The 27,994-nt window shown below is 37.9% G+C and overlaps 2 protein-coding genes across 2 annotated transcripts in view; one reads left to right on the top strand and one right to left on the bottom strand.

The window, feature by feature from the left end:
* The window catches only part of LOC137006201 (gastrula zinc finger protein XlCGF57.1-like), a 703,714-nt gene that overhangs the window by 156,996 nt on the left and 518,724 nt on the right, over positions 1–27,994 (bottom strand). Inside the window, exon 6 of the mRNA XM_067366789.1 lies at positions 4,582–4,586. Coding sequence (XP_067222890.1) covers positions 4,582–4,586 — 5 coding nt within the window. The remainder of the gene's footprint in view (positions 1–4,581; positions 4,587–27,994) is intronic.
* LOC137007309 (tripartite motif-containing protein 16-like protein) lies at positions 15–25,386 on the top strand. Its single transcript, XM_067368583.1, has 3 exons — positions 15–261; positions 24,466–24,507; positions 24,711–25,386. Exons 1-3 carry the CDS (start codon positions 57–59, stop codon positions 25,262–25,264), a joined length of 801 nt encoding a protein of 266 aa, XP_067224684.1. The 5' UTR covers positions 15–56; the 3' UTR covers positions 25,265–25,386.

Genomic DNA, 27,994 nt, shown 5'->3' with positions numbered 1-27,994 from the left:
TGAACATACAGATACAGCACACACATCTCCAACACGCTTTAGCTAAAGCATTAAGAATGAAGTTCAGAGTAGCAGTTCTTCTGCTTCTGTACAAATGTCTTGTATTCGCTCCGAATGTCATATTTGCAACAGAATCTGCCGTCTCAGGATTGCCTTGTCCTTTGAAAACATGCACAGATGTACTGAAGGAACTAAAAGATCTGGAAATCAGACATGCTACAAGTGAAGCTCAGATTGAGGAAATCAAAAAGGAAAAACAAGGTGAGACGTAATTTGAAAGTGATTGAAAGCAGTTTTTTTTTTTTTTTTTTTTAAAACATGAAAAAACAAGAAATTCAACTAGATTTTTAATTTTTCGTTCAGGGAACGACTCTGTGTCCATGAATTTGGCAGCTTACGTGTGTTTATCTCAGAAATATTATCCTTATACTAGTTTATCTCAGATATAATAATTATACACATAATAATAAAAAGCTTTGGCTCACTGCCTGTTTTATTATTGCTGACCACCTATCAGATTCTGTGCGTCAATGCTGCTCGACTCGCTGGACAGCACAGAGATATAGTGAAGCCCAGACTTGTGTCCATTTAAATCATCATACTCAGATGTCATAACTTTTTTAGGAAATACTATGAGATTTGGGCAATGGAGGAACTTGAAATAATATGACAGATATGAAAAGAAATAACATTGTATCATAGTTAATGTTAACAGCACATCTATTATAGTTATGATTATTTTTTTTTTTTCATACAACTGTTGGATATACTAATGCCATTATCTCAAAGAATGGTTATTTAATGCCATCTAGCAGTGTCAGAAATTAACTTTCTCATATGAAACAAATGATTTTCGGGGGTATTTTTCTTTTACCTTTATATAGAATTGATTTCTTAATTTTATTAAATATGTATGCTATCTATAAAGTTAAATTCTTAAAGGATTAGTCCACTTTTAAATAAACATTTCCTGATAATTTACTCACCCCCATGCCATCCAAGGTGTTCATATCTTTCTTTCATCAGTCGAAAAGACATTGAGGTTTTTGATGAAAACGCACAAAATATCGCCTTGATTGTACTTCCGGTTTCCGCATTCTTCAAAACACTTATGCTGTATGTCCCACGCCTTTCCTATTCTACTTACAAAACAAACGCGGTGCCAGTTTCGTTTCTTCACGACGCAATCACGCAGACGGTTTCCACAGCGTCATTTTCTATGTAATTTCTATGTAACAAAGGTTACAGTCGTAACTGATACGTTTTTTACATTTTCTGATTTTAATATTAAATCAAAACACAAATGACCAAAAGATACACAGACCGAAAACACTGAGCTTTCTGAACCACTGCCTGTGGGAAATCAAACAGGAAGTTTTTGTCAGATCTCACAACAGGTTTTGGGGAACACATATCTTTGCGTGGGAATGCAAATGTTTTGTGAGGGAAAAGATTAAAAAAAAAAATGTTTTTCTCCTATCCCATATTTTTTCTACCATTATGTCCCTTTAGGGGCTCCGTAGTATTGTGCTGTGCATTTATGAATTTTATTTTGTAAATATATTATTTTTGAGGCTGATCTGGCTCTGTATGAATTGGTCGATACAATGTCAAACGTAATGAGCAAAACATTATTTTATCGTAACAACAATGCATGCAAGCAAAACTGATCTTGATTCGAAATTGAGATTATAAAAATGTTCTCTGTTACATATTTTGTCAAACAAATAATCAGCTACAATGCAGAACACACACAGAAGTGAAGGAGTGACACCATAAAACATCCACAATAGAGAACAAACACACACAACACAAGGGTTGGGCAAAAATACATGAAAATGTATTTTAAAATAAAATACCAAATATCTTACAGGGCTCAACACTAAGGATTTTTTCACTTGCCCCACAACAAAAAATTAATAAAAGTAAAAGACAAGAAAATGGGCATATAAAATAAGCATAGTTATTGTTTTCGTTGTCTTTGTTAAATTTAACCTCTAAAAAATAGGGTTATGACACCAAAAGCAACTACATTAACTTTTATTTTAAATATTGTTAGACATAAACAGTAAGTAATAAAATAGTAAATAATCAAATTACGAGTAATAGCACAAATAAATACAACAGAACAAACATAAATGAAATAAATGGTGCTTTTCAAGTTTTTCATGTAGGTTTAAACAGGACATTTTCAGGTATATAAATTGTAATCTAATGTATAGCTAACTTTATAACTAGATTAAACTTTATTAAAGTGAATCAATCAAGAGCAGTTACAGATGCATAAAAATGTTTTTAATGTCAAAAATATAAAACGTTAAATACTATTTGAAATTATATTTTTAAAAAAATGAAGACACTTTAAATGTGAAATTAAACCCGCCAGTAGGTGGCAGCGAATCCCTGTTAATGAGCGAATCATTGAGATTCAACCGATTCATTCAAATGGCTGATTCACTCAGGAAGTGTTGCTCAGAGACGCAAAACAATTCTGTGGACTTTGAAACTATTTTCGTTGGCGAATACAGCGAAACAGACGATTTGGTGTCTAAAATGTAAGTCACTTGATATTAAAAGGTGCCCTAGAACTTTTTTTTAAAAAAAAGATGTAATATAATTCTAAGGTGTCCCCTAAATGTGTCTGTGAAGTTTCAGCTCAAAATACCCCATAGATTTTTTTTAATTCATTTTTTTAACTGCCTATTTTGGGGCATAATTAGAAATGAGGCGATTCAGGGTGTGTGGCCCTTTAATTCTCCTGCTCTCCGCCCCTGGAGCTCGTGTTTGCCTTGAACAGTGCATAAACAAAGTTCACACAGCTAATATAACCCTCAAATGGATCTTTACAAAGTGTTCGTCATGCATACTGCATGTATGCGTCAGATTATGTTAGTATTGTATACTGTTACTGTTTACATTTGATTCTGAATGAGTTTGAGGTTATGCTGCGTGGCTGTTGGAGAGATTTATAAAGAATGAAGTTGTGTTTATGAATTATACAGACTGCAAGTGTTGAAAAATGACAATAACGAGAGTCTTGTCTCCGCGGATATAGTAAGAAACGATGGTAACTTTAACCACATTTAACAGTACATTAGCAACATGCTAACGAAACATTTAGAAAGACAGTTTACAAATATCACTAAAAATATCATGATATCATGGATCATGTCAGTTATTATTGCTCCATCTGCCATTTTTCACTCTGGTTCTTGCTTGCTTACTTAGTCTGATGATTCACCTGTGCACATCCAGACATTAATACTGCCTTTCCTTGTCTAATGCCTTTCATAATGTTGGGAACATGGGCTGGCATATGCAAATATTGGGGGCGTACATATTAATGATCCCGACTGTTACGTAACAGTCGGTGTTATGTTGAGATTCGCCTGTTCTTCGGAGGTCTTTTAAACAAATGAGATTTATATAAGAAGGAGGAAACAATGGAGTTTGAGACTCACAGTATGTCATTTCTGAACTCTTGTTACTTAACTATGCCAAGGTAAATTAAATTTTTAATTCGAGGGCACCTTTAAGTTCTTGTTCATTAAACTGTACGCTGAATAAAATCAATATCACATTTTTAATCATGCTAATATATGGAGAAAATGGTGCTCTTTGTGTAATATTGTTTAGCTATATTGAATTATCTAAATATGAAATACATACAGGGACATTTTTGCCCCTTATCTTGAATTCTGGGCCATTCTAAAGGCATTTTAATAGACTAAATCACGCAGTGAAAGCGTGCAATCTAAATATGCATGCGCGCTAATCTAAACTACTAGATTACGTCACGTAGTGCATGCGTGCACTCAATGGGTGTTTTTTTGTTTGTTTTTTGTAAAGTGAGGGACATACTCGATAATGTTAGATCGTTAAATCATCAAGTACGATATATAACGCACACAGAACTGTATATATAACTACAGCACGATATATAACTACAGCACTGGCCTGATCGGGCAAGTGACCGTTCTGTCTACTGTCCCGAGCGTCATTCACACTGGCCCCGGGCCATTGGGCAGTCCTTATTGTCGAGCCCTGCCTTAATTTTTAATGTATCAAAATAAACTACAAAAAACAGCAGCCACACCATGTATCAAAATAAACTACTGTATTTTTGTATTTTAAAAATACTACAAAATACTTTTACAAGGGAGCATGAAATTTCTTCACAGACCTTCCATAAGTTGGCCTATTTGATCGATCCCTTCACCATTACACTGACTCAGATGATTAAGTAAACAATGTTTGATAGCAACAGCTTTTCTCTGCCTGAGTCATGCAATAAATCTGACACATGAAACCAGTTAAAGGCACAAAGATAGTGACTTCGCTGGACAGAGTCTAGCGAATCGCGACAGATTGACGCGCATGTTGTATAAAGACTGTACACGAGTCACAAGAGACCGCTCCTCCATGCAACACAGCATTTCAAAAACAACACATTCCAGTGCCAGATCACTTATTATTTAACTCAAATAAATGTCAACTGGATGTTTCATTTGAATTTGACCAAAAACAAGCTCATTTTCATGAGTGTTGTCGTGCTCTCACTGAAATCTGATGATCGGTAACGTTACCTTAAAGGTAGCCTACACTGTTATTTCGTCAGTCAGTCATGAAAGTCAGGTGGTTCAAAGCTTCTGGCAACTTTAAATCCAGGAAAGAAGACCATTTTAGGAACAGGGCAAGGACAGTGTGAGTTCTGATTCTGAATCTGAGCGAGCGCGTGAGTGAAGGAAATCCGACTGCGAGTTGAGAGATTTGTGCTCGCTCAACACGGGATGCACTCTCGACACGCTTTTGACTTTTGCCATTAAAATAATGTCATAGAAACAGCCTTAAATAAACTATATATATATAAAAAAAAGGATCATTTCTGATAGCTGCAATCGATTTTTTTACTTGTTAAAATCCATGGAGAATAACGGGATCGGCGCCTATGGTTCCAATGAGTTGTTACGTTGTGAATTAGTTTGTGAACAGGCAATTCCAGCATATCCTGCTTGGTTTTCAGGGCTTGGGCAGCTGTTGTGCTTTGGTAAAGAAGCTAACCACCTTCCTAACCTTCCCCAAGAGTCGGGATACTTGGTTTAGTGAGATTGCACTCTTGGCTGCAAGGTTAACTGTGTGTGCAAAGCACCCGATCTGTGCCCATGTCCCGCTGCTAAATCGATAGCATTCACTATATTTTTAGCATAATCAGTAGTAACAGGAATTATGCTATTTACCCTCTCCAGTTTCCATTCCGCCACCGCGTCTGTCAGCATTTCAGAGATCACTGGTATGACTTTCATAAATGGGGCGTGTTTGCAAAATGCAGCTTCTCATTTCCCACTCCGAAGTAATATAGTGAGCGGTCACTGTGAGGAAACTTTCAGTGGTCCTGGAGGTCCATCCATCTGTAGTGAGAGCTACGTGGGCTCTGTCGGACAATTCTTTTTTAAATTCTCCTCGTTCTCGTCATACAGTTTTGGTATCAGTGGTGACGAAGTGTCGGCGAGAGGGAATATTATACCGCGGCTCGAGTACATTAATCAGCTGACAAAATCCTTCACACTCAATCACGCTGCACGGTTGCATATCTTTTGCTATAAACATCCCCAATGCTTTAGTTATAGCTATTGCCCTGTCCGACTTATCACTGAGAGGTTGCTTAAATGCTGCGGACAGTAGAAGTTGTTTCCTAACCGGCTCTCTCCTGCTTGTGCTTATCAACACATTGGCGTGATGTCTTCTCAAATGATATATTAGAAGTGTTTCCATTAGCATATTGAATGCATGTTGCACAATGCTCGCACACAGTCGCAGTTCTATCTACTGTTTTATTTCCGTTGTCATCGTAAGTAACATGAAATCCAAAATGTTCCCACACACCAGATTTCAACAACGCAGGCGCATCTGCCAACTCCGGGCAGCCTTCATTATCTCCTCCACTTGCCATTTCTGCAGCACTCCATACTCCACTTTTACTGTCTATATGTATGTTCCATACTTCCGGTGGCGCTGCTCTGCTTGCGACCCGGGCTCCTGCTCTACTGCATTCGTCTGTTGTTTGTTCATTGTATGTTCATTTATTTATTTATTTTTAGTTATTTCTATTTTTATTGCGACAGCTTCAACGCCGGTATAAGTACGACTTTGTTCGTTCAGTTGTGTCCAGTAGTTGCTGTACTGGGATATCTGGCACGGTGCCAAACACTGCATACAGGTGTATCAACATGGATGCCAATCAGCTACAACAGAGACGCACTGCTTGCGCTTCACCATGACGGGCCACCTCCCTTGAACCTGCCTGTTTGCGTGAGGCCGTCATCTGAACGCAATAGAAGGCATAGGAGACGGGGCCGACGAGGCGGAATACGGCAACGTCTTCGACGACGAGGAAACAGACCACCCTTACCAGTGATGATACTGCGCAACGGCAGATCTTTGCACGGTAAAATGGAGGAACTTCGAGCTAACTCCAAAGCATGTTTTTGAACTCCGCACTTCAAGTTTGATGGTGTTTACTGAAACATGGCTACACCGCGATGTTCCGGACGCTGCTCTGGGACTGGAAGGATTCTCACTGGTGCGGGCAGATAGGAATGCACAGTCAGGGAAAATCAGAGGCGGTGGTCTGGCGGTGTATGTGAGTAACGCTTGGTGTAAACAGTACACTATTAAAGACATGATCTGCTGTCTGGATGCTGACGTTCTGTGTTTGAAAATGAGAACTTTTTATTTACCGAGGGAGTTTGGTAGCGTCGTTGTTTGTGCGGTTTATGTCCCTCCTAGTGGAAATCCAGCAAGAGCAGCAGAATGTATAGCGGACTGTGTTCACCAACAACTACAGTGCTCTCCAGAGGCTCCAGTATTCATTTTAGGTGATTTTAACCAGTGCAAGCTTGAACTGTTTTTGAACAATGTATAAAATGTGGGACAAGAAAGGACAGAACTCTAGACAAGTGCTATGGCAACATTAAAAAAGCCTATGAGGCAAGAGCGAAACCACCGCTGGCTAACTCCGACCACAACACTATCCATCTAATTCCTACATACAGGACTATGCTTAAGCGCAGTAAACCATGTATGAGGGAAGTAACTGTATGGTCGGACGACGCCATAGAGAGACTCAAAGGTTGCTTACTCTGCACAGATTGGAATGTTTTTAATGATCCGGACATTGATACAACTACTGAGACGATAACGGATTATATTAATTTTTGAGTGGACAATGTACTTCCTAAAAAGAATGTTATTATGTATCCAAGCAACAAACCCTATTTAACTAAAGAAATTAAGAATTGTATTAACAGGAAAAGGATTGCGTTTAAAAAACATGATCTTGCTGGGCTGAAAATAATACAAAAGGAGCTTAATCATCAGTTAAAAGAAGCAAGGGTACGACAGAAAGACCTTATTGAGCGTCGGTTTTCCACTTCAAATTCGAAAAAAATGTGGAACACAATGAAGGCTGTTACTAATATGGAATCATATAGACCATTTATTAGTACGAGTGATGATTTACAGAAAACGAATGAACTTAATAATTTTTACCTGTGGTTTCAAACTCATGATTCTTCTGATAAATGCAGATCTGTTATTGGTTCTCTGATGGATGTTACGGGCAGCAGACTATAGGTAGATAGTTCTAAGGTGCAACTGCTATTTCATCAGCTATGCACAAGGAAATCTAAGGGACCTGATGGGATCTCTGCCCAGCTTTTGAAAACCTGTGCTGCAGAACTTACTCCAGTGTGGTGTACACTCTTTCAGCGTTCATTGGACTCACATATAGTTCCTGTGCTTTGGAAAAAAGCTGTGATCATTCCTATTCCGAAAAAGCAACACATGTCTGAGAATAATGATTTTAGACCTGTAGCATTGACATCCATTGTAATGAAATGTTTTGAGAAGTACATTGTGTCCATATTGAAAAGTGAAGTAATATCTACATTAGATCCATGGCAGTTTGCATAGATAGGGCAGGAGTACGGATGATGCAGTAGGAAGTATCACCCATTTAGTATCTAAACATCTGGACCACCCAAAGGCATACGCACACCTACTTTTTATTGATTTTAGTTCAGCTTTTAATACTTTGCAACCCTATTTATTATTGGAGAAATTAAAAGAGATGGTTGTAAATCCTTCTATTAAATGGTATTTTTCTTTTCTATCGAATAGAACACAACAGGTTAAAGTTAACAAGAAGATTTCTGATCCTCACGGTATTAGTATAGCATATAGTATACCGCAGGGGTGTGTCAGCTCCCCAATTCTCTTCACATTGTACACAAACAGTTGTGTGAGGAATAACAGTAATAACTATATCGTGAAATTTAGTGACGATACTGTGATTCTGAGCTTATTATATAAAGATCAAGACATTTCGTCTTACCACTCTATAAACTGGTTAATCTCAGAGCAGTGTGATGCCAGCTACTTGATTGTAAATGTGAAGAAAACTGTAGAGATGATATTTGACCCAAAGTCATTCGAAAACCATAGCCCTATATATATATATTCATGATGTTCCTGTCACACAAGTGTTCTCATATAAATATCTTGGTGTTTACATTGATTCTTCTCTAACATGGCAGGTTCATATAGATACTTTGTGTGTGCCGTGACACAGAGTGCACAAAGACAAACAGGGTAGGTCCAATTGCAGGTATTTATTAGGGAAATCCAGAAACATAATCCAAAAACCAGTCAATAGTCCAAAATCCAGGGAGGCAGTCCAAACAAAATAATAACAGGAACAAAACATAAAGCAAACCAAAACAGAGACTCAGGAAACATGAATGAAGACACCAAGACCAGAGCAGAAACAAACCAGGTATAAATAGACAAACACTAATGATGAAACACAAAACTGAGTGCAATGAGTGGGATAATGAGTCCAGGAGTGAGTATGGGTAATGTAGTCCAAGGGGTGAAAACAAGAGTCCGGAAAAGAGTGCCCTCTAGTGGCTGACTAGGGCACTCTCACTAGTGATCATGACACTCGGCTACAACAAAGAATGTATTTTTTGAGAAGGCTCAGACTTTACGGGGTCAGTAGTAAGATTATGATGATGTTCTACCAGGCTGTATTGGAGAATGTGATCAGATTCGGAATACATCTTTGGTACGGTAATTTATCAGTACATCTGAAATCTAGGCTTGAACATCTTATTAAAACGGCCATGAAGATCATGGGCAGAACAGAACTGTTTTATCTCCAGACCTTATATGAAAGTTCTATACTGAGGGAGGCAAATAAGATTCTGCATGACACAACACATACCTTGTATTCTGAGTTTGAATTGTTGCCATCGGGGAGAAGATTACGAATGCCTAGCTGTAGATTAAATCGTTTCAAGAACTCTTTCATTCCCTCAGCTGTCAAATTATGAAATAATATCAAGTAGAATTTATTATTCTAAGTTTGGTATTTGTGCAGGTTTTTTTTTTTGTGTGTGTGTATTTCCTTCTTTATTATTATGTTATGTGTTGTTTTATATTTTTTGTCAATGCAGTGGTTGTATTTGTGAGCCTGAAACAAATTTCCCATTGGGACAATAAAGTATACCTAACCTAACCTAACTGTCTGAGCACGGAGCTACATTGCGCATGCGTCGAACTGTGCGACACACACATAAACCAAACCGAGACAAGCTAACTGAACGGTTGGGGTATTTTTTCATGTACCGTGCCACCCCTACTAGGCAAGGCAAGGCAAGTTTATTTGTATAGCACATTTCATACACAATGGTAATTCAAAGTGCTTTACATAAAGTAGAAGAATAAAAATAGAACATAAGGAATAGAAATAACAATAAAAACAGAATTTTGCTATTTGGATTTAAAATGTTAAAAGTCAGAATCATGATACATAAAAGATATAAAAATTAAATAAAAACAGGAAAAGAATTTAAAGAATAAAAAGATAATACATATAAAATAAAGTGCAAACAGTTCAGACATAGCACAGTGCTCAATCAGCAAATGCATAGATAAAAAGATGTGTTTTGAGTCTGGATTTGAATGTGGCTACTGTTGGAGCACACCTGATCTCTTCTGGAAGCTGGTTCCAGCTGCGGCTGGCATAACAGCTAAAAGCAGACTCTCCCTGCTTTGAGTGAACCCTGGGTATTTCTAAGTGACATGATCCTGATGATCTGAGTGATCTGTTAGGTTTATATTCTATGAGCATATCTGCAATATATTGAGGTCCTAGGCCATTGAGTGATTTATAAACAAGTAACAGTACTTTAAAATCAATTCTAAATGCAACTGGAAGCCAGTGCAAGGACCTGGGGACTGGTGTGATGTGTTCATGTTTTCTGGTTCTGCTCAGAATCCTGGCAGCAGCGTTCTGTACGAGCTGCAGCTGTCTTATGGTCTTTTTGGGAAGACCAGTGAGGAGCCCATTACAATAATCCACCCGGCTGGTGATGAAAGCATGAATAAGTTTCTCTAAGTCTTGACTGGAGACAAAGCATCTAATTCTTGCAATATTTTTGAGATGATAATATGCTGATTTAGTTATTGTCTTTACATGGCTACTGAAACTCAGGTCTGACTCCAAGATCACACCAAGATTCCTGACTTGATTTTTAGTTGTTTGACCCCTAAAGTGAAGGTACATGTTCACTTTGAAAACTTCATCTTTGTTTCCAAACGCAATGACTTCCGTTTTGTCTTTGTTTAACTGAAGGAAGTTTAGGGACATCCAATTTTTAATTTCATTTGTGTTACATTTTAATTGGCACAGGGAGTCAATGGGACTGTAGTCATTAGGTGATAACGCGAGGTAAATCTGGGTGTCATCTGCATAGCTGTGATATGCAATTTGGTTCTTTCTCATTATTTGGCTCAGTGGCAGCATATATAGGTTGAACAGGAGGGGTGTGAGTATTGAATCTTGAGGGACTCCGCATGTCATGGATGTCCACTCAGACTTATGGTCACCGATACTCACATAATAACCTCTCCCTTCTAAGTATGACCCGAACCATTTAAGGAACATCCCAGAAAGCCCAACCCAGTTTTCGAGCCTGTCAAGAAGAATGTTGTGATCGACAGTGTCAAACGCAGCACTGAGGTCAAGTAGAACCAGCACTCATAATTTACCTGTATCTGTGTTAAGGCGAATATCATTTATTATCTTTATGAGTGCTGTCTCTGTGCTGTGATGCAGTCGGAAACCAGATTGAAAGTTATCAAAGTATCCATTCAAGCTTAAGAACTTGTTCAGCTGATTGAAAACAACTTTTTCAATGATCTTGCCTATGAAAGGAAGATTTGAGATTGGCCTGTAGTTGTTCAATATGGTGTTATCCAGATTGCTCTTTTTCAGGAGGGGCTTAACAACTGCAGTTTTCAGGGATTTTGGAAAAGTCCCAGAGAGAAGTGAGGCATTTACCACTTCTAGGAGATCTGCTTCTAAACAGTTTAACACTCTTTTAAAAAAAAAGATGTGGGAAGTGTGTCAAGGGCGCAGGTTGATGTTTTAAGGTGCTGTACTGTTTCTTCCAAAATTTTACAATCAATTGCTTCGAAATCAGACATAATAGCTACTTTCTGAGGTTGTGATCTGATCTGTTTTACCCCAGTGCAGCTCAAGTATGTGCTGATCGCCTTTCTGATATTATTAATTTTCTCAGAGAAGAAGGAAGCAAACTCACTACATTTGCTGTCTGAGAGCATTATTATACTAAAAACATATTTAAATCAGTTCATGTGAGTACAGTGGTTCAATATTAATATTATAAAGCAGCGAGAATATTTTTGGTACGCCAAAAAAACAAAATAACAACTTATTTAGTGATGGCCAATTTCAAAACTTCAGGAAGCATCGGAGCATAAATGAATCAGTGTGTCAAATCAGCTGTTCGAAGCGCCAAATTCACGTGATTTCAGCATTTTGGCAGTTTGATACACGATCCGAATCATGATTCGATACACTGATTCATTTATGCTCCGATGCTGCGGCTCGTGATGACACATTAATGTCCTAAGACACGAAACAATCGGATTGTTCGAGAAACTAAATAGTATTTATATTAGGGCTGTCAATCGATTAAAAATTTTAATCTAATTAATTACATACTCTGTGATTAATTAATCTTAATTAATCGCATACATAATTTTTGCTGTGAAAGTATTGAATATTTCAATTCAAATGAATCAGTGCAAGGTTTTTCCTGGTCAAAAATGGTCTTCGGTGGTGACAGACATGGTCATCCACACAAACATACCGTCACTCTCACTGTAATTCTTTCTTGCCATCTTTGCACAAAAAAAAGATTTTATAGCTTTGTAAGAGAAGATGCTTTTTTGCTAAACCTGAAAAGTATTAAAAAGTAGCATTTAGAAGTTATATTAACTAATAATATAATTTTCTACCATATACAATTGAATGCACCTAGCTAACAACAACTTGCTTTGTTCTGGTTTCACCTCACTCCAGTCTAAACTAACTGATTTTATAGGTAGGCCTAATTTACTACACATTGTCATTTAAATAACCTGAAAATATTGTGGATTATTAAGTCTAATTTTACTAACCACTCTTGCTAAATGGGGTAATCACACTTATGTTCTCATTTCAGAGTTGTTCGAGTAAATTATTCATTATAGACCATGTGGACAGATCAGTTGTTGTCATGATTCATTAAAATTAATCTGTTCAAATGATTCATTAGGTCACAAATCGGACATTAGCGGACGTTGACGCTTTGCGTGCGAATCGCGACTGTTATTAGGACATCACAAAAGATTTGTCAACACAGAAAACACTTCACCACTGGATAGGACTTTCTTTTTGTTTACTGAAAGTGTGGTTTATGTCAGCTGCACGTGCAGGGCGCCTGTCAGAGAAGATGAGGTGCCGTTCTTTTGAGTACTATTCACACCCAGCGGTTATTCAGGAAAAACATTCTCCGAATGCGCCTCGTGAAACATGGATTCGGTCTTACAAAGTTTTAGCATTGTGTGAGTTTATTTAGATTATTATGTGTGAAGTAGAGAGAGTGCAAAGACGGTGCTTACTTTGACAACAGAGAGAGCTCGCTCGCACGAGGGAGGAGCTCTGCTCGTTCTGTCTGTCAGCACGGCAGTCGTCTCCCTCCTTCATTTTATAGTCGAATGATGGCTAGAACGGTTCCAGGGTCAAACGTCAATACGGAATGGATTAATCTGCGTTATTTTTTTTTAACGCACTATTTTTTCTCAGATTAATTAATTAATCAGATTAATTTTTTCTCAGATTAACACGTTATTTTGACAGCCCTAATTTATATCATTTTATACCATTAATACACCACTATTTCCAACTGCATTCAGCACTGAGGTCTGATCGCGCTCTGACAACGGCAGTGATGTCTCGCGCTTATACTTCAATGAGTGCCAGACATCACTGTCATTGTCAGAGTGCACTTTTGGGCAAACTGAAGGCCACTTGTGGAGGCCACAAAATGGCTGCCTCTTAGCCATCTGATGTTTAGAGTAGCTTCTCATCTGCTGTTTTCTAGAGTAGTTTGAGTTAGCACTCGTCACTTCGGTTAATATGTATGTTTAGGTCGGCCTTAACCGCCTGACATTGTTTGCTTGTGAGCTTCACTTTCTTTCTCTTATCCGTGAGATTTGGAGGTGAAGCCCAAGCTTCACTAGGCTTGTGGCCCTGTAAGAAGGCCTGTAGCTTAGCAGCCAGGCTAGAGTTAGGTTAGGTGTAATGTCTGTATTTATCAAGTCTGAGTTGACGATGCTAGTTTTTTAGCTTTTGTCCTCTAGGGCTTAGAACAGGTTTGAGAATCTGTATGAGAGAGTGTTTTTCCTTTTTAAACATCATGTATATCAACGTTTTGTGTTACTTTGAGTTCTAGACTTTTGACCTACATTTATATGTGAGCTTACTTATGCTGCCACAGGTTAGCACCTGTTCTCATAATATTAGGCCCTTTTTGCTGTAAAGCGGCCTCTATTTGAGAGGATGGTGACTATATATTCCCCAGTTAAGAGGTTTATTTGTCACTGAGTGCATCACCTGTTGGATTGCATACTCAGGGTAGTTAGAACCACTTTTTGAGGAAAGTTGGTATCTATTTAGCTCCCTCCTTGGTGATCTTGTTAGCAGCTATATTGCATACTCAGATTGTAAGATTTATGATATTTAGCCTCCTTCGTTCCCCTATAGTGACTGGCCGGGGTTCCTTTCGGTTCTCTGGCCACATTCCCTGAAATGGACCACTTTCTCTTCAGAAAAGTTAGTTCCAGATGCCTTTAGCGGCCTTGGTAGGCCTTCTGCGGAAGGCCTTCTTGAGGCTCAGCTTGGGCTGTTGGCCAAAGGGAATGCTGTCACTGACAGCCTGGTGTGACCCAAGGGTGAGTTGCTAAGTGTTTCATTCGAAACTGCTCAACGTTTTGTCAGCCATTACATTTGGCATGCACTCTCCTCAAGCATGGCGGCATGGATATATTGTTTCCCATTGCATATTCAATGCAGAGCGAGTTCCCTTTCGAAAGGGAATGTCTCAGGTTACGTATGTAACCATAGTTCCCTGTGAGAATGAGACTCTGTGTTTCCTTGCCATGCTTCGGGTTGCCTGCCTGCAGAACAGTCCCTCAAGACGATAGATACTGACTGTTTCTCCAAGCGCTCCTTTATACTTCCGGGTCATGCCATATTACGTCATAGGCTGTCGCTGGCCAATAAGGATTGGAGTTGTTGGATAGTTGGCTTTTAGACATCGGATCAGGTGTGACATTCCCCATTGAGTATTCAACGCAGAGTCTCGTTCCCTGGTTCTCTGGGAACTATAGTTACATACGTAACCTGAGACATTTTGAGCACTTCAATTTGGAACGACCCTTCAATATGGCGGCCATGATTATTTTCACTCCGAAGTGCCCTTAGGAGGGCGACATATCCCGTTTGGAATGCACCATATATCGTGAAAATTAATGTGGCCGACTCCCTGATCAGTGCCCTGACTACTGAACTAGGGAGCTGAAGCTGATTAAGACTCATCCTTTAGCTCTGCCCACGGCACGGCCTCCAGGAGCGCTGATTTGTACAGAAAGACTCGGTACAGCATATCTGTCTTTTATAAATATGATAAAACTAAAGACTCTTCAGAGATATGAAGGATGCTATAGGTGTGTAACAATGCATTGATATATCAATCTAATGTCTAACAATACAATGTATCGATGCAATGCGTAAAAAATTGATACCTGTGGGCTATTTTTAGAGGCACCTTTTGTCAAGATCACCTGTGAGAGTGCCCTTCAGCCATTAGAGGGCACTCCGTCCCGGACTGTCATTTCTACCTGTCTCATGGACTACATTCCCCATACACACCTCCCGGACTAATCACCACTCATCATTGCACCCAGCTGTTGTGTATTTGGTCATTAGTGTCTGTCTATTTAGTTTGAGTGTTTGCTGTCTGTATTGGTGGTTCATTGTTTGAGGTCACCCTTGTGTCTGATCCCTGGTTTTTCTTGTTGTCCCGTTTTGGTTTGTAGTTTTCTTGTTTTATGTTTGGACTGCTGTTTTATGGATTATGACCTTTGCCTGTACCCTGGATTACGCCTTTTGGATTTGCCCTTAATAAACACCTTTTGCTGCATTTGGATTTTCCTTTTGCCTTTCTGTTCCGTGACACCTTTGTTTTAACACCATCCACATTTTCACACAATGACAGTCAATGCATTATCACCAATGTTTGCTTCTGGTTTAAATGTGCCATAGTATTGAAAATTGAATTTACCTTGGCATAGTTGAATAACAAGAGTTCTGTACATGTAAATGACATACAGTGAGTCTCAAACACCATTGTTTCCTCGCAACAGTCAAGATCATTAATATGTACGCCCCCAAATTTTGCATATACCCGCCCATGTTCAAGGCATTAGACAAGCCAATATTAACTACCTGAGGTCTGAAAACACGCCGGCGCGTTTTGCAGGATTTTTTTCACATTGCAGCAAAACAGACTTAAAATACTCCGTCATTTCTTGTCATAGAGACATAAGTAATATATCAATTGAAACTACAGAATGTCTTTTATTTGTGTACACTCAGAGTAAAAACACAATGTTGTGCTTTTTGTAAAACATGATGCGTGATCTCTCGTCTCCCTCTGCATGAAGTCCAATCAGATAGTTCTCAGAAAATGAACTAACTTTTGAATACTAATGACAAAAAAAATGACATTTATGTCTAAAAAAACGTTGAAATGTCAGGTTTTAAATCATGCAAGTCAAATCGAAAACAAACATTCTGTGTTTATTGTAACGAAATGTAGCGGTTATTAATCAATTTATGGATGAAATATGAATACAATAATTCATAAGGTTATGAATAAATTATGATTCATATATCGACCCAACAGGGAATTAAACTTATATTGTGAATCAATTACAACGAATTGTAATCAATTACATATAGTTCTGGTTTAATAATTATTTAGAGAAACTGTTCGTTTGTCCAGCAAACTAAGTCCCTCACAGAATATTATAAACAGGGTTATTCTCTGGCCGTGAAAATAACTTTATAGTTTTATAACATAAAGCGATCGAAAAGCGTTAAAGTGACTTGGTTTTCAGCTGAAAGAACAAACAGAACAATCGAGCATGAATAACATTTTAATATATGCAAACTACGAATACAGAGGTTATACATCTAAATATATATACAAGAAAATACACACCTATGTACAAGAATAGAAGTAGAGAAGGAAAGAGAGAAGGCAAGTAGCAAACTCACAACCAGTCCTAAGCCAGCACGGAAATCAGTTTCATCATCTAAGATTGAGAAACGGCAGTATACTTGCATTGGTTACGTGTGTCGAATTTCAGGTTAGCGCTGGTGCAGTTCGTTGGCTTCCTCCGTTCAGCGGGAAGGTTTGAACTGAGGACGAGAGTGAGTTTCGCTGGAAGATGGCGATCCCGAAGCTGAGCGCGATGACAGCGCGTGGTCACCGGAGGGGTCCGGGAAAAACGTGCACGAGATGCTCGTGAGACAATCGGGAGAGAACACACAAGAAATTGTGCGTCTTTGCTTTTATGACAGATAAGCCGACACACCTCCTTGAGGTGGGGTAGCCAATAACATGGGTGCAAAGTTGGCGGGAAAGCTTTCCCATTGTTTGGCCTCACGACTTAATCCAATGATTTATGACTACCAGATCAGATCTCCAAAAGGAGTGTGTTCTTCACAGTATCATTAAACACATAGAAAAATGCATTTGTCCGTTTGGTGACATGTCTCAATGAATAGCTCGAGTCCGGAGCTTTGAAACGAGATCAAACTCGATAGGTCAGAAAGGCATAGGAGAGAAGTTATGGTTTACAGACAAAATTATATCATTAAAATGCACACTAGCATAAATACACTCATTTAAACACTAGGAAACATACATAGGCCCTAAAATATATGAAATATATATTTCAGCATAGTGGTAGTATATATATATATATATATATATATGTGTATGTGTGTGTGTTTCTGTATGTGTGTCTGTGTGTGTGTTTTTTGTGTGTGCCAGTGTGTGTGGGTGCTGGAATGTGGATCTGGCCCGTAGTCCACATGAGGGGCCCCTTTGATGTCCTAAGAGCAAGGAAATTGGGCCTGCTGTGTTACCTCGGAGGGCCACAAAGGTGTCAAGTGGGCTCATCTTTAGTAGACAGTTCGGAGCCGATTTAGTGATTAACCCTCTGGAGTCTGAGGCTGATTTGGGGCCTGGAGAAGTTTTGACATGCTCTGACATTTGTGCTTTTTTCAGTTCTTCATAAACATATTAATGGAAAAAGTGTCATTACACTGTATTCAGCACAAACTAGGCTACAATAATATGTGAGGAACATGTATGTACATGTTTGTGTTTTTGAAGGAATAACATTTATGCGTGGTTATTGAAAAAACAAAAAACTTAAGTCACTGAAATAAGGCCAAAAAAAGTATAGTAAATCTGTGTTCACAAGACTTTTGGGTATTGGAGGTTGTAGACTAGAATTTTTGCTTCAGAATTATGTAAAAATTATGCTGCCTACTCCTTCATATAAAACAATATATTGATTTAGTTTTTGTAAGACACTTTTTGCCAAGGAACACAGTATGCGAGGAGGCGTGAATCACCACTGAAAATGGACCATTCTCACCTGAGAAGACAAAAGAATTGGATAGTAATGAGCTGAAATGACTTGCATATTAATGAGGCATTTCAGTCAGGTAGGCTGTGAAAAAAAACCTTCTGTGATGTCTCAAGCTCATTATGATATATGAAACATACAGAAAAATATTATTACAATATAAAGTAATGGTTTTATATTATACTTTAAAATATAATGTATTTCTGTGATGCAAAGAGTCTGAATATAGGCTTTTAGTTTAAAAGCATGCACATTTGGAGAAATATTGGATTCTCATATGCTTATGTCAATTTTCTATACAGAGGAGTTATTTTTATTTAATATTCACTGTCATTACTATGAGCGCTGGTGTTTTCAATTCATCCTTGAAGTCGGAGGGCGCTCTATGCATTTTTAGTCCACAAATTCATCTAAAAGAAGAAGAGGCTATTCCATGAATGGAGTTTCCAATTCATACAGCAGCAGGAGGGCGCTAAAGAAACAAAAACTCATCTAAAATTCATCCATAGAAGAAAAGTAAACAGGGACTAACTGTATGTCTTCTAGAGATCGCTAACCATGACTTTTACATCCAGATAAACACTTTTCAAGACAATAAATACACGATTGAGATGATGAATGCATGTATTGCCTCTGAATTTGCGTCTGAATAGCGCTGGCTCCGTGGGCGTGGCCGCATTAGCGGATAATGAGCTGAATCACAGTCTTCTGACATGGCTCTCTTTTCATACAGATTACATAAACACAGAAGGATTGTTTTCGATTTGACTTACATGATTTAAAACCTGACATCTTAACGTTTTTTTAGACATAAGTTTAATTTTTCTGTGATTAGTATTCACTAAGTTACAGTTCATTTTCTGAGAATTATCAGATTGGATTTCGTTCAGAGGGAGAGGAGAGATCACGCATCATGTTAGTTTTCTTTATTTTACAAAAAGCACAACATTTTGTTTTTACTTTGAGTGTATATAAATAAAAGAAGACATTCTATAGTTTCAATTGATATATTACTTATGTCTCTATGACAAAAAATGACGGAGTATTTGAAGTCTGTTTTGCTGCAATGTGAAAAAAAAACTGCAAAACGCGCCGGCGCGTTTTTAGACCTCAGAGTGTTAAGAAACAAAGTTCATCAGGTTAAAAGCGTTCTGAAAACTCCAAAGTTTATTGATTATCCTGACACGTGTGCATACGCTACATTATGTAATCTGTATGAAAAGAGAGCCATGTCAGAAGTCTGTGATTCAGCTCATTATCCGCTAATGCGGCCACGCCCACGGAGCCAGCGCTATTCAGACGCAATTCAGAGGCAATGCTTGTATGCATCTTCTCAATCGTGTATTTATTGTCCTGAAAAGTGTTTATCTGGATGTAAAAGCCATGGTTAGCGACCTCTGGAAGACATGCTGTTAGTTCCTGATATGTCCTCTTCTTCTTTAGAATAATTTGTGGCCTAAAGGTGTACAGAGAGCGCCCTCCGGCTGCAAGTATGAATTGAAAACACCATTCCTGAAATGTCCTCTTCTTCTTTACAATAATTTGTGGACTAAAGCTATACAGAGCGCCCTTCGGCTGCAAGTATGAATTGAAAACAGTATCCAGCACTCATAGTGATGATAATAAATATTGAATAAATATTACTCCTCAGTATAGAATATTGACATAAACATATAAGAATCCATCAGTATTTCTCCAAATGTGCATGCTTTTAAGTTAAAAGCCTATTTGAAATGCAATAGAAGTTACATAATTGTTCAGACACTATGCATCACAGAAATACATTATATTTTATAGAATATAATAGAATACCATTATTTTAAATTGAGCTGAGACATGATTACAGAGGGTTTTTTCACAGCCTACCTGACTGAAAGGTCTCATTAATATGCAAGTAATTTCAGGTCATTATTATGTGATTCTATTGTCTTCTCAGGTGTAAATGACCTATTATTCATGATGATTCACGCCTCCACGAATACTGTGTTTCTTGACAAAAAGTGTCTTACAAAAACTAAATCAATATATTGTTTTATATGAACAAGTAGGCAATATAATTTTTACATAATTTTAAAGCAAAAACTCTACTCTACAACCTCCAATACCCAGAAGTCTTGTGAACACAGATTTATTATACTTTTTTTGGCCTTATTTCAGTGACTTAAGTTTTTTGTTTTTTCAATAACCATGCATAAATGTTATTCCTTCAAAAATACAAACATGTACATACATGTTCCTCACATATTATTGTAGCCTAGTTTGTGCTGAATACAGTGTAATGACACTTTTGTCATTAATATGTTTATGAACAACTGAAAAAAGCACAAATGTCAGGACATGTCAAAACTTCTCCAAGCCCCAAATCAGCCTCAGACTGCAGAGGGTTAACGTCTGGATCTGCACAGCTGAATCATCAGACTTTATGCAGGTAAGCAAGCAAGAACAATAGTGAAAAATGGCAGATGGAGCGATAATAACTGACATGATCCATGATATCATGATATTTTTAGTGATATTTGTATACTGTCATTCTAAATGTTTCGTTAGCATGTTGCTAATGTACTGTTAAATGTGGTAAAAGTTACCATTGTTTCTTACTGTATTCACAGAGACCAGAGCCATGTTGTTATTGTCTGTATAATTCATAAACACAACTTCATCTTTATAAAAGCTCTGCTTTGTGTTTAACAATACCAGCCACGTGGTTCCTAATGTTTAGTGCAGGAGAATGTTATATGTCTACAGTATAAAACTTTAAACACAGATACTTTATTCTGTATATGATATATGATCCACGTGGCTAGTGTTGTTATACTCATCACGGAGCTCCACGCTGAAACCGATCATATGCGTGCTCTGCGTGTATATCATAACAATTGTATTTTTCATGTGTTCATATTCAAACTCCAGTTCTAACCGCATTATGGCAAAAATACAAACAACACTCATGTGCTGCTGTGCTGAGGGAAACATACATACGGCTCACGTGTCCAAACGCAGAGCAGGCAGAGGTGAATGAGCCACATTTGAGACATTTGAATTCTCTGCTGTAATGCGATCTCATGCGAACATATTTTCCATTTGTGCTGGTAGATTACAGCAAAACAATCCACATGCACACAAACCTCTGCTCTGGTCGTGTCGTAGGAAAACACATTGTGTTGTAGCTCTGAGGAAACGAACACCAATGATATGTCTCTGAATGACAAGAGACCGAGGCGAGAAATGTGACACTTCTCATTCATAATACCGCAATTATAATCTTATGCATACTACAGCTCAGTGATTGGATTAAATGAGCTTTATCTCATGAATAAACACAGAAACTTTTGACGTCAGCATGTTCGACCAGCCCATATTGGAGCCAACCAGCACTCCGGATCTTGCTGGTAGTTCTTTTCAAACCGGAAAGACAGAAATCGCTCTGAAAAATGCAAAAATAGCTCATTTCAACTTTTAAATAAAATGAATGAGTACCTTTAGTGTTTTCAATGATGTGCAGCCTATACATATCTGTTCACAACTCAAAAAATGTGTTCTGGGGATTCATGACCCTTTAAGTACTTAGATTTAGTATCTTTAAAAATAAATACTGTGTTTTATTCAAGGGATCAGGCGTTTGCATCATGCAAAGACCAATGTGACACTCGTTAGTTAGGTGACTGACATTGTATACCTGTATGTTGCTATTCATAAAATAAAATGATTTACAGCACAGCAATGATTTTGTAGATCAAATAAAAAATACATGAAAATAAATAAAACATTTTATATCTGTGGTAAGTTGGATAATTATGGTAAGGGTGAGGTTCCTTTCCGAAGTTGATTTCTTACAGAACGTGCACAAATGTAGTTAATCACCATACAGACAAAAACTTCTGAACAATTAGTAGTAATGAGTCTTTTTGGGAGTGCAGTATATTATGCAGCATATAAATGCATAATTAATTTGTAGAATAATAATAATAAGTAATGGTGTAAGGAACCCCCCATCAGCCAAAAAAAACGGAATCCAACGGCCTGGGCGAAGGTTAACGCAGGTAGCCTATGCCTTTTCAGCGCCTCAGTGAAGTTCACTTAATTTCACTCGTTTAATCTGACTCCAATTTCAAATGATTCTTATTCTTAGGTTGTGCTTCCAATTAGAAATTAATCATTTGTTATGTATTAATTTAGATATTTGATTATTCTGAGTATCTCTTATTTTCAATTATTCTTTCATTACGGACCCATATCACTTAGAAAAGTTTTAGTTCTTTTCACGATCACAAACTCGCCAGTTCTGATCTTAGTCAGAGGGTGCAGAGTTTACTAATGCATTTGAGTCGAACCGCCACATGCTTGTTCATACAAAAACACAGTTTTCTTAGTCACGATACTGCAACTTGCTAAGCCAGTTGATAAACAAAAATCAAAAGGTCCCATGATGTGCAACATGCCCCTTTCATTGAGCCTTTCATTTTTTAACCCATCCTGACGCAGATTTGCGGAAATATGGACTCCAATAATCCACTGGTCATAATGATTTCAGAAGAATTTCAGAGTAAATCAAATATAACATTTTATTTGTCAAGTAAAAACGTAAATTCTATAGTTTTACAATTAGAAGCCAATTCAGAAATAATGAATGCATAATATCAATTGAAATGCATATACACACAGTGGTGGACTAGTGTTTGAAGACACTTGTCCATCACTGTGTGGGGGCCTCTGGCTACAGAAGATCCCACATGACTGCTTTGCAATTTACCTTATATACAGACCAGGGTAGCGTTTCCCAAAAGCATCGTAAGCCTAAGTTGATCGTAGCTCCATTGGTTTCAATGGAGCTACGATCAACTTAAGCTTACGATGCTTTTGGGAAACGCAGCCCAGAACAGAAAGGTTATAAATATTTACTACACCAACACACGTTTTGGGGGGAGAGGAGTGGGTTTTCAAGAAAGGCAGCACCCAAAAGAGGACAGAATTTTCCTTAGTTTTCAATCTTCTTCATAATACCAGTGATTGCTGTGAAATTGAGACCATTTTACCAATCGCATAAGAGACATTTAAAATGATACCTAACATAAAAAGGGAGAAACAATAGATAGACAAGTTATATTATATGTCTTGAAGAATTTTCAGTGACTTGAGTCAGGGGGAAGGGAAGATAATTAATAATAGTTCTTCAGGAGTTATGACAGAATTCATTAGTTATTGATTATTATCATAACAGAGACTGAATCGTTGAAGGACGCTCTTGTGTGCGTCACACAGATGGAGAGAGATGCGCTCAAGCTGTAAATGTACAGAAGGAATGTTGTCTTTATTAAATGAAAAACATTTTTCTGTATCTTCGAATTATTAAACGGGAACTTTATATTATATTGTAACATTTCATATGAAATATTTGATATTAAACATTTATGGCCCTATGTGGATCATATAAAAAAAAAATTAAAAATATCTATATCTTTCGTAGCCTTGAATTCGTTCATTGTTGAATATGGAGTCAGTGCAGTTTCGACCCCTGATCTGATCCTATAATTTAGTTATTTTACATAATTTACAACTCTAAACAATGTAGTTTATATTCTAAATTAAACATCAATGGAGCTGAATGTAATTTACTTTGGGTAAGTATTTTTAGGCGTTTTAGGCAAATTTTATAGGAATGCTATGGGGTTAATATCAGGCTTTGTTTATTGCTGGTAGATTATTTGAGAGGCATAACCAGTGTGAAATCATAATGTTGCTAATGTAAGGATGGAAAAGTTGCAGAATGAGAGTAAAACAGGTCAAATCAGTTCAACCTGGTGAACTGAAGGAGAGAAGAGATCGACTCATCAAATACTGGGTCACTTCTAACAGCACCAACATGAGTCTACTGTAGCCCCGATTTACTGTCAAAATCACACATTCAAATACTGATGATACCAAATATATAATTAGAAGAATTTAAAACCAAAACATCATTTTTATGGTCTGCTAATCAAATGATTGATCAGGAGACATTTATTGATTGATCCGAGTCTCTTTGAAGAACATTACTAAGGAGGTTGAAGTTTAATCAAAGTATTATGAAGCGATATGATTTCTCTGTATGGGGAGCAAAGTGAAATTTGATCGATTCCCTCTGATCATTCATGTCTACAGAAGACAAATCAAATATGGTGACGTGTCAATAATATCAAACCCTCAGTAGTGTCTGTGTCAGGAAACAGCAGAGGCATTTCTCTAAATATCTTCTGTGTTGGAGGATTTCTGCATGTGTGAGCGATGGATGCAGGGATCATTTTCTCCTGACATGATAATCACACTCTTCATGTCTCTTGATTTCCACAGACAAAGACTTTGGTCCCAAGACCAGGAACGACTTCCTAAAATGTAAGTCACTGAGAAAACAAGCAGAGAAACTCACTGAGTGAGAAAATATGACAGAAGAGTTTTAGATCATGATGATGATGATTTTCACAGGATATCTGCTCAACTGTACTGAGACACTGATGATATACTGAACATGAAGAGTTCAGACACATTTAAACATCAGATTGATGATTCCTGATTGTGATGTGTTTTATCTCCATCAGATTCCCATCAGCTCACTCCGGATCTGAACACAATGAATAAAAACCTCCTTCTGTCTGAGGAGAACACACTGATTACTGGCACTGACACACTGCAGTCGTATCCTGATCATCCAGACAGATTTGATTATTTTCCTCAGGTGTTGTGTGGAGAGAGTGTGAGTGATCGACGCACTTACTGGGAGATTGAGTGGAGTGGAGAAGGTGCGGAGATATCAGTGGCATATAAGAACATCAGCAGGAAGGGATGGATTGAGTGTGTGTTTGGATGGAATAATCAGTCCTGGAGTTTGATCTGCTCTTCATTGCTTGGTTACTCGTTCAGACACAATGACATACGGACTAAACTCCCTGTAAAGCCTGTCATCACTAGAACAGTGAATGGGAAGGATTACTATAGAGTAGGAGTGAATGTGGATCACAGTGCAGGAACTCTGTCCTTCTACAGCGTCTCTGTAGACAAAATGTGCCTCATCCACACAGTCCAGACCACATTCACTCAACCGCTCTATCCTGGGTTTTGGGTTTCATCTTATGGATCAGTGAAACTGATTTGATGAATCAGTGACAGTGAGACTCTAAACATAATGATTTATGCTGATGATGAATCAGATGTTATAGAGTCTCTTCATTACATTAATACTGTGTCACTGAAATATCATGTCAGAATAAAGTGTGTGACAGATCAGTGTGTGTGTCTGTTCTTTTCTCAATCTCTGTTAATGGAAATCACCTTCATTTAGTTCTATTATAGTGTCACATCAATTATAATTTATGAGTGTAGAATTGAGATTTGTTCAACATCTTGTAATCAAGTGTATTTCAGGAGTCAAAGCACAGAAGCAACATTATTAAGTTGGCTTGAAAAGGCTGAAATGCTGTTTAAACTTATTATTAGTGCTGCCTGGAGCATCATCACTGGCAGCTGCCAAGACACTCCCTAGCAACCAAACAGAGTACCCTAGCAACCATTTAGCAAAGCCTATATCTCTGAATCAGATCATTGTATAGAAATGGGATTGGCTCTTTTTACCAGAGATTGTATTATTATATAGAGAGGGTCTCTTACCACTTGAAGAAGTGAAAGAGATGGGCTGAATGAAAGTGCACATTCACTTTCTGACAGTAGAGGTCGCTGATGAAACAGCAGAAATGCTGCGGTTACTGTGGTACTACAGTATTTAAAATGCTTCAAACTGCCATTCATTATTTGTATTCGCAATGTTGTTCATCACAGCACCAAATACTCAATACTTAAAGACTTAATAGGCCATTTATTTTCAAACTTCATTATATTTTAATATGGACAACAACATGTCCTAATGATTGAAAATGTTCTGATTATTTGTTATTGTTGAGTAACACTTGACAGGGCTTAGGCTAAGCCAGGATCAGACCTTAGTTCAATTATTTAAGTAGCTTTTATAGACATGCCTTAGGAACAATCATTACTGGTGTTTATCTTGAGACAAAACAATGGCAGTGACATAATTTTTGCATCAGAAGAGTCCCACAGTGTGACATGAGGATTATGTTCGTACAGTCTGACAAGCAACCATATTATAAATCGCAGTGTGAACCAGCCTTAAAATGCATCTCTTTAACCTGGCATACACATAACACATTATAAATTTATATTTTAAAATCCGTTAAAGGATTATTAGGCTGCATAGATTAGGCCAGCCGGAACCGGGAACACTTCCTATAACACCAGATGTACTCGTTACATCAGAGAAAGAATGGCATCTACGCTAATATTAGTCTCTCTGTTTATCCCGAGGTTTACTGTAGTCAACCAGATCCGGGCCGTTTTCAGGTGAGATCGAGGACCTGCACCTTGACACGACCACAACGCAGCCCTGAAGTATCAGCAGAGATCGAGTCAACTAGATCATCCATTGAGAAGACATCATCAACACGACAGCCAGTGCCACAGTTCCTCAACAGACCGTCCATACCGGCGTGATGAATACGATCCTCAACTGGATGGAACTGAAATAAATACTTTAAATGTTGCGATCCTATCGGACTTATGATAGTTACCTGAATCGTAACAAAGCACTGTTCGCCAGAGGAGAACTGGCCCCCCGACTAAGCCTGGTTTCTCCCAAGGTTTTTTCTCAATTTTAACACCTGTTTGTCACCTGTTGGAGTTTGGGATCCTTGCTGCTGTCGCCTTTGGCTTGCTTAGTTGGGGACACTTGACATTTGCTATTCTGGCCATTCCAGTTATCTCTGTATGTTATATTTTAGGCAACAATAAAATTAACATATTAATACTCATGCATGTGGTTCAGGCAACGCAGTCAATGATTATCTTCACTACATGTATATTTACAACCAAACAAACTATAAAACACCAGAATGGTATAAACCAGAACTTCCTCTTTTCATTTACATTTAAAAAATATTAAACATATGTGGTTCAGGCAATATATGCATATAGTTTGCAATCATAAAACACAACTCTGTCTCATTTTGTTAAATGTCAGTTTTAATGATCAATAACAGCCATTATACAAACATAAGCAAAAGGTACATTTACATGTATAAGAAGCTACAATAAACATTAAAGCAAACAGTTCAGTCAAACGTTCAAAGTCAGCACTCTAATAGACTACCACGGTAAAGTTAAATAGCCTAAATATATAAACTTATGAAACTTTACTTTACCCTCAGCCAAAACAATTTTCCAGGGAACAAATTATAGATTAATGAGACCAAAGATTGTCCATTACAAAAGATGAATTATATCTCATGTTTAACCATTACAAAGTCATCAGAGTCAGCGGCAAACATCAGAAGGACCAGCCGAGGTAAGGCTGCTCTCGGCGGGGTACATGAGCGCTGAACGTCCAGTGATCGTCTGGATCTCACAACTCCGACAACGTCAGATCAAATTTTCAAACAGGCGCTTTCTTTATCAATAAACCACATATTTGCTCTTGGTGCTGTTGCTCTGTGTCTGCTGTTGAATTATCCAGGTTGTTGATGATTAGCGACCCCTGATGTGATTGTGAAGCACATACGGTGTACAGTAGTACATAGTAAAGTGCTATATAAATGCCTCATTCATTCATTAATTATCCATTTTTATCCAATATGCGTTCTTGTCTGTTCTTGTGAAGCGTCAGCTCCAGTCCACCACAATTTGGAGTGGTTAAGGTCCAGGTATATGTCATTTCCCATGTTCTGCTCCATCTCACGCACAGTTGAGTGTGCAAGCCTTTCATGCATAATTCTTTGCTCATGAACGTGGACGTGTCTCGCGTGCAGTCTTGTCCGTG

The sequence above is a fragment of the Chanodichthys erythropterus genome, chromosome 3, assembly GCF_024489055.1.
Source record: "Chanodichthys erythropterus isolate Z2021 chromosome 3, ASM2448905v1, whole genome shotgun sequence".
NCBI classification, from domain to species: Eukaryota; Metazoa; Chordata; class Actinopteri; order Cypriniformes; family Xenocyprididae; genus Chanodichthys; species Chanodichthys erythropterus.
This window is presented reverse-complemented; position numbering and strand designations above follow the sequence as displayed.

What these genes read in the sequence shown, in the direction of transcription:
- LOC137007309 (XM_067368583.1), top strand. Translation starts at nt 57, where the DNA reads ATGAAGTTCAGAGTAGCAGTTCTTCTGCTTCTGTACAAATGTCTTGTA. An exon ending in AATCAAAAAGGAAAAACAAG is followed by an intron (nt 262 to 24,465) that starts GTGAGACGTAAT and finishes TGATTTCCACAG; the next exon opens with ACAAAGACTTTGGTCCCAAG. An exon ending in CAGGAACGACTTCCTAAAAT is followed by an intron (nt 24,508 to 24,710) that starts GTAAGTCACTGA and finishes TATCTCCATCAG; the next exon opens with ATTCCCATCAGCTCACTCCG.